At 36.7% G+C, this 7,903-nt stretch overlaps 1 protein-coding gene across 4 annotated transcripts in view; it reads right to left on the bottom strand.

Annotated features, from left to right (window-relative positions):
- Positions 1-7,903, bottom strand: part of LOC135197153 (S-adenosylmethionine decarboxylase proenzyme-like) — a 52,480-nt gene that overhangs the window by 39,049 nt on the left and 5,528 nt on the right. For all 4 annotated transcript variants that reach the window (XM_064224127.1, XM_064224128.1, XM_064224129.1 and 1 more), the window contains exon 2: positions 5,209-5,295. In XM_064224127.1, coding sequence (XP_064080197.1) covers positions 5,209-5,295 — 87 coding nt within the window. The remainder of the gene's footprint in view (positions 1-5,208; positions 5,296-7,903) is intronic.

Genomic DNA, 7,903 nt, shown 5'->3' with positions numbered 1-7,903 from the left:
TGAAAGTTGTTGCAAATTCTTGGCACTCTGCCCTCACGAGACAAACCTGAGGATTGGTTTCTTTATAATTAGTATAGTCCCTTGTCATTATTATAATGATTATTATTTAAAATGTCTAGTAAAAGAAGCTGGACAGTTAAGTGACAAACACCTAGTGGAATTGAAGGAGTTGCTTCAGCACGGGCTCTTGTAAATAAAACCAAATCCAAATTCTGTTCACAAAATCTATTTCTTCCCGATATTCCCACCCTTAAACATTCCTGACTAAATTTTTTATAAATAGAAACAGACTAGAACTTAGTATGCCACTTAACTTAATCTCTTAACTATAGTAGATTCACATCAACCGTGCATTTGACGTCTAGGCCACTCCCTTACGACGATCCTGATTGGCTGACAGAGCTGGGAACTCTCAGTCTCTCTCGAGAGTTCACATGGGCAGGATGAATGTTCCATCTCTTCTGAGGGTTAAGTCTCTCAGGAGAGGTGGAACATACATCCTGCCTATGTGAACTCTCGAGAGAGACTGAGAGTTTCCAGCCCTGTGATTGGTTTATCAACAGCCAATCAGGAGCGTCGTAAGGGACTGGCCTGGACGTCAAATGCAAGGTTGATGTGAATCTACTATAGTAGCAGATACTTACATAAAAAAAATAAAAAAAAAAAAAAGCAGTTTACCCCACAAAGACAGCACTGCATGAATAGGCTCTGCAGTTATAAGTTAAAATACTTTCTCATTAGTGGGAAAAGTCCTGCACAAGATCAACTTGAGCCATTTTCAGGCAGTGGTTCAACAAAAACTATTAAACCACGGACATCATAAATTCGCCGAAACATTCCGAGGAAATCCTTTCTACCGACCACTAACCAGGGGCCGGAAATCCCAGACATGTACGAAACTGGATGAAATCCCAGTCGGAAACCCCATCCCCAATATTCAAGGTACGACGCTGCTGACTTGCGATTCTCTCTCTCTCTCTCTCTCTCTCTCTCTCTCTCTCTCATTGATAATTCCCCTAGAGTGTATGTTATTCAACTAGATATTAAACGATACTTGTAGCTGAATAATCGTCAGTACAAAAAAATCACGTTTATATAAATGACACATTTAATATATACATATATATATATATATATATATATATATATATATATATCTATATATATATATATATATATATATATATATGGGGATACAATCCACAATGAAGAAAAATCCTCTTGTAGTTTAAAATATGTATCTCTTGTACAGGATTAAAGCTTTCGACCATCAACTGTGGTCTTGTTCACTAAATGTGATATGTCACCTCAAGGAACTGAACAAGTAAGAGCACAAGCATTGAAAAAAAAAAAAAAAAAAAAAAAAAAAAAAAACAAACACAAATGCTAGGGGTAACAAGCTAGTTTATATTATGAATGATCAGGGCGGTTGAGCCCTCGTTCTTTCCTGAATTCGTCTTAATCTTCGTGGGGAATGTTTCTATTGTCAACTGCTTGTTCTCTGCTGGTAGGGTGGTTAGTTGGAGAAATGACCTGAGTGGAGTAAACAGGAGAGGAGGTAGCATCGTTATTGGCACATATTATTTCTAAAGTTTGAAATTTTCCCTTTCCTACAAATCTCTTCACAAATAGCTGTATTTTCTGAAATACCAGTATTTCCTGCAAAGGTCTCGTTTAATGAAATTAACGCTCCTTCTACTACTCGTCTCAAAGTCCTGTCGTTACATGCAAAAACAACCTTTGTACCTTTAAAATTTATTGCGTGGTTTTTCTCCCATGTATGTTGCGCAATTGCACTGTATGAACTTCCCCTTCTGCAAGCAGCAACGTGTTCTTCCCTTCTCTTATCAATGGAACGTCCGCTTTCTCCCACGTAACATTCATTGCGATCACTGCAAGGTATTACATATACTCCTACATTCTCTCTATTACCCGGGTTATTTTTAAAAATAACCCGGGTAATATATATATATATATAAACCCCACACTCAGGGAACCATTAACAGGATCTCTCTCTCTCTCTGTATGTAAAACTAGGAGAACAGAAGCATCATTCTATAATCAGGCCTCTTAGAGCACTACCACGCAACACATTATAATAAAAAAAATATATATCTATAAAACAGATACTGCAGTAGACTTTGATATAGATTCCTTAGTCCTGTGACAAGGCTATAACCACCACATCTAGCCCTTATCTATCTAAATTGAGCATATCTTCATAAACAGCATGAGCTTATCAGTCCCAGTGGCTTCTCGAGCCCCCTAACAAATTTAGTAACCAAGTACTTGAGAGCTGATGAGCAGCCGATAACGAAACCGTCTGGCCGCGATAAAAGTATCGATATCTGAGTCTTCCATTCGCTTATAGGGAGATCTTATAGTCCTATTCACCGGAGTCTCCATAGCATTCAATATCAATCGTATATTCCAAAAGGCGCCTCAAAGGTTCCCCCATTCGCTGAAATCATTTCACGAATCAACTGTTACCGGTCGCTCTCGATCGACATTCTGTTCGCAGCTTTTAATTTCAAGAGCAACCGTTACAGATTAGGCTTCTGTTATCTATTATTTCATTACTGATCGAACTCATATCACTAACCTACGACTGCAGTTACCGTATCTTATCAGAGAGAGAGAGAGAGAGAGAGAGAGAGAGAGAGAGAGAGAGAGAGAGAGCGCGCAGCCCTTCATTCATATTTAAATTAATTCCCATTTGAAAGTTAAATTCATTGAGCCATTGAAGCAATCTCACAGACAATCCATTCTCTCTCTCTCTCTCTCTCTCTCTCTCTCTCTCTCTCTCTCTCTCTCTCTCAAGTATTCAATGAGACACTCAATGTCTTTGTTGCCAATGAAGACTCTGTGACACACTGTCAAAAACCCACTAGTTTCGATAAATCTGTAATCAAATTCCTTTCACGACTCAGAATCACAATGCGAGCCCGTCATGGAAGGTGTCATCCGGCAGCTTACAGATCACTTAGTGACGAACCTCTTTCCTTTTTCGTTCCGCAGTGCGAATTTGTTTGTTTGTATGGTGCTTTTTACGTTGCATGGAACCAGTGGTTATTCAGCAACGGGACCAACGGCTTTACGTGACTTCCGAACCACGTCGAGAGTGAACCTCTATTACCAGAAATACACATCTCTCACTCCTCAATAGAATGGCCGAGAATCGAACCCGCGACCACCGAGGTGGGACGCCAACACCATACCCACCACGCCAGTGAGGCGCTCAGTGCGAGTTTGTACCCACAGCCTAGTACTCCCCAAGGTCTAAAGAATACGTATTCTTTAGACCTTGGTACTCCCAAGAAAGAGCATTCGTTGAATACCGAGGTGAATTTGCCAGGCCTCCAGAAGCACCAACGTTCACCTGGTACAAGTTGAACGCGATAGATACAAAAAATTCTTCCCTACGATGTAACTTGGAATCAATGCGTTAAAAAATGGCGAATATATTAAGAGAACAGAATATGGAATGCAGGCCAATAAGGTTATTCGTCGTGGAAACGGAAAACTACAGTCAAAGCTTTGAAAGGTGTAACAGGAGGAAAACCTCTAAGTAGCTGCACTATTCAAAAAAGTCTTGGGAGAGGATGGAAAGTAAAATGGAAGAAAGAGAATATGAACGGAAGTACAGTAAAGGGAAAGTAAAATGGAAGAAAGAGAATATGAACGGAAGTACAGTAAAGGGAAAGTAAAATGGAAGAAAGAGAATAGGAACGGTAGTACAGTAAAGGGAAAGTAATGGAAAGCAGAATATGAAGAAGTACTAAAGGGCGGGAAGAAAATGGAACGACAGAATAGGAACCGTATACAGTAAAGGGAATGAATGCTTGCAGCTAGCGGAAGGGACGACAGTGAATAATATGCCTACGTGCACCATGTTGATCACTGCAGCTAACCCCACCCCCACTACGGAGGCTTATTTAATAAATTAATGAATTATTCCATCTTTTCATTCTGTTTCTTCGTTTCTTTTATCTCTCTCCAGACCTGAGAGACAAACAACATTTGGGTTGACTAAATACCCCTCCTATTATAGTCAGGATCGAGAATAGGACGCTGGTCAGTCAGTTTGTGAGCGAGAGAGAGAGAGAGAGAGAGAGAGAGAGAGAGAGAGAGAGAGAGAATCAGCACCTACACGTTCTCGAAGAAAAAGCTTTCATAGCTTCCACATACGATATGACGATGTTGCCATCCATTTTCGTCTAACTACGGAAATAACGGAATGAAAATAACCACAAAATTATTGCAATAAAAGCAACCAGAGAAATATTGGAATAAAAGTAACACAAATAATCGGAATAAAATCAACCACAAATATACTGGAAATATCAGAAATATCAGAATAGAAGTATCCAGAAAAATTGGAATAAAAGTAACCACAGAAACATCGGAATAAAAGCAACCACAGAAATACTGGAATAAAAGTAACCATAAAAATATCAGAATAAAAGTAACCACAGAAATACTGGAATAAAAGTAACCACAGAAATGGCAAAGTAAAAGTAATCTCAGAAATATCGGAATAAAAGTACCCTTAGAAATACTGAATAAAAGGGAAGAGTTTACAAACTTCAATGAAAATGCACCAAAAAGTAACAGGCAAACATCCAAATGATATCGAAAACATTTTCCAAGGCTGCTTGCAACGCGACCACAGCAACTCATCCAAAACATCTTTCTGTTGACTTTGATATGAAAACTTGTTTATATTTTTGAAAGAAATCCGGAATCTGATCATGAAAACAATGAAAACTATAAACCTACACATTCTTACCGACAATTTCATCTTATCCTGAACGTCACAGAAAGTGAAAACATAACTGTAAACATTAATTATATACGAGAGAGAGAGAGAGAGAGAGAGAGAGAGAGAGAGAGAGAGAGAGAGAGAGAGAGAGAGAGAACGCTTCCGTCATAATAACCCTTTCCGTAAAATGCACAGTAATCTAATCAATGAAAGTCAAAAGAAAAAGGCAAAATGAAACAGAGTACTGGGACAGAGGAAAAAAAGATGATAATAAAATAAAATAAAGAGGAAATACTACCGGAAAATGCACCGAAATCTAAACAATAAAAGTCAAAGGAAAGAGCAAAATGAAAACGGCCTCTGGGCCCCAGAAAAAAAAATGAGGAAATAAAAAAAAGAGAAGGAAAGATGTAAACACGAATCAATCAACAACAGAGGAACCGTACCTGAGGACATAAGCGTCCAGCTCGTCGTTGGAGGTGACAGAGATGATCTCGCACTTCACCATCTGCATCACTGACTCCAACTGGGACCTGGTCAGGGCGAAGAGGGGAAATATTCGTTAAACAACTGACTTACACGAAGCATTCAAAGAAGTTGTTAATATGGAATCGGAATCTAAAATTATGACCAAGGGGAAATATTCGTTAAACAATTGACTTACACGAAGTATTAAAAAAGTTATTATATTGAAATCTAATATTAAGACCAAAGGGAAATATTTAAAGAAGTTATTAATATCAAACTGGTATCTAGAATTAAGACCAAAGGGAAATGATATTTAAAGAAGTTATTAATATCAAATTGTAATCTAGAATTAAGACCAAAGGAAAATGATATTGAAAGAAGTTATTAATATCAAATTGGAATCTAAAATTAAGACCAAACGGAAATAATATTTAAAGAAGTTATCAATATTAAATTAGAATCTAAAATTAAGACCAAAGGGAAATAATATTTAAAGAAGTTATCAATATCAAATTGGAATCCAAAATTAAGACAAAGGGAAATAATATTTAAAGAAGTTATTTATATTAAATTGGAATCTAAAATTAAGACCAAAGGGAAATGATATTTAAAGAAGTTATCAATATCAAATTGGTATCTAAAATTAAGACAAAGGGAAATAATATTTAAAGAAGTTATCAGTATCAACATGGAATCTAAAATGAAGACCTAAGTGAAATATACGTTAAACAATTGACTTACACAAAGCATTTAAAGAAGTTATTGATATTAAATTGGATTCTATAATTAAGACCAAAACGAAATCATATCTAAAGAGGTTATTAATACCAAAATGGAATTTAAAATAAAGACCAAAGGGAAATAGGTGTTAAACAATTGACTTACACGAAGCATTGAAAGTTGTTAATATCAAATTTAAGTATAAAATTAAGACCAAAGGGAAATCATATTTAAAGAAGTTATTAATACCAAAATGAAATCTAAAATTAAGCCCATAGAAGTCATATTAAAGTTCAATCTAAAACTAAGACCAAATGGAAATAATATTCAAAGAAGTTATTAATATTAAATTGGAATGTAAAATTAAGACGAAAGGGAAATATTTAAAGAAGTTATGAATAATATTCAAAGAAGATATTAATATTAAACTGGAATATAAAATTAAGACCAAAGGGAAATATCAGTTAAACAATTGACTTACACTAAATATTCAAAGAAGTTATTAATATTACACTGGAACTGGAATATAAAACGAAGGCCGAAGGCCAAAGGCCAAGCGCTGCTACCTATACATACACAGCAAAGAAGGTTTCAAAGATGCAACAGGAAGATTTCGCACTACGAAACATTAGTTACGAGAGGACGGAAAGAAAGAGAACACGATCGGAGGTACAGTAAAAGGAATGAAAGGGGGTTGCAGCTAAAAGTATTAACCGTTACTGAAAATTATCTCAAGATCAGTTTCAATGCTAAATCATTTGTCATCAACTTCAAAACGTCGAATGCTTTCTCTCTCTTTCTTGTGTGTGTGTGTGTGTATGTGTGTGTGGTGTTGTGGGTGTTTGTATTATATTATATGATATAATATATATATATATAATATATATATATATAGTATATTAAATATATTATATATATATGAACTGGTTTAATCATCACCGTGATTCCCACATAAATACATCGAGCTACAAATGTCCTTTAATATCCAATTCCCTCTACCTAGGAATAATATTTTCATATACTTGCGGTTAACATATATGAAAATATATTAATTCCGAGGTAGAGCGAATTGGATATTAAAGGACATTTGCAGCTCGATATATATATATATATATATATATTATATATATATATATATATATATATATATATAATGTATACTATAATTAGATATCTCTCTTTCTTGATAATGAGATCCCGGTATAACTGATTATCTCGGCGCCCACAAACATTCCAAGAGAAAACGAACCCATCCTTTACCAGCATAATGAAGAGAGAAAAAAATCCTTATCCTAAAAGTTACAAAAGAAGCGAAAAAAAAAAGAACTGCATTTCAGAGCTAATTCCATAATGAACTAACTGTGATTAATCTTGAATTACGGCTATAATCTTACCACCCGTTCATATCTCTGCCTTCCGTACTGGGGGGGGGGGGGGGCGTGGGTGTAATGAAGTCGAGCGTATTTCACATAACCCTGTAATTACAGGTAGAAAGATTGAGATGGCTCTGCCCGGTGGATATCAGCGTGGGAGGGAGGGCGGGCGGGGGAAGGGGGAAGGGGTTGATGTCAGAGTTCGAGATCGAGCAGCCAGCAATAGGAGACAGACACACACAGACAGGCGAACAGACAGATTCTTAAAAATCTGATGTACCGTTCACACTCATAGTTAAGATTACACAGTCCACTCCTTATGTTCTCTCTCTCTCTCTCTCTCTCAGAACATTAGGCTAACAACCACGCACATCATTCTCTGCTTAGCGCAACATTCGATTTTAAAAGCAAATACACTCATAACCTCACTTTATTCGTTGCTCTGAGCCGTTTGCGCAACCACGTACTGAGAGAGAGAGAGAGAGAGAGAGAGAGAGAGAGAGAGAGAGAGAGAGAGACCACGTACTGAGAAAGAAAGAAAGAGAGAGAGAGAGAGAGAGAGAGAGAGAGAGAGAGAGAG

Source organism: Macrobrachium nipponense, chromosome 18 (assembly GCF_015104395.2).
Source record: "Macrobrachium nipponense isolate FS-2020 chromosome 18, ASM1510439v2, whole genome shotgun sequence".
Lineage (NCBI taxonomy): Eukaryota > Metazoa > Arthropoda > Malacostraca > Decapoda > Palaemonidae > Macrobrachium > Macrobrachium nipponense.
Note: the sequence above shows the minus strand (reverse complement) of the source record. Positions and strands in the feature narration are given on the sequence as shown.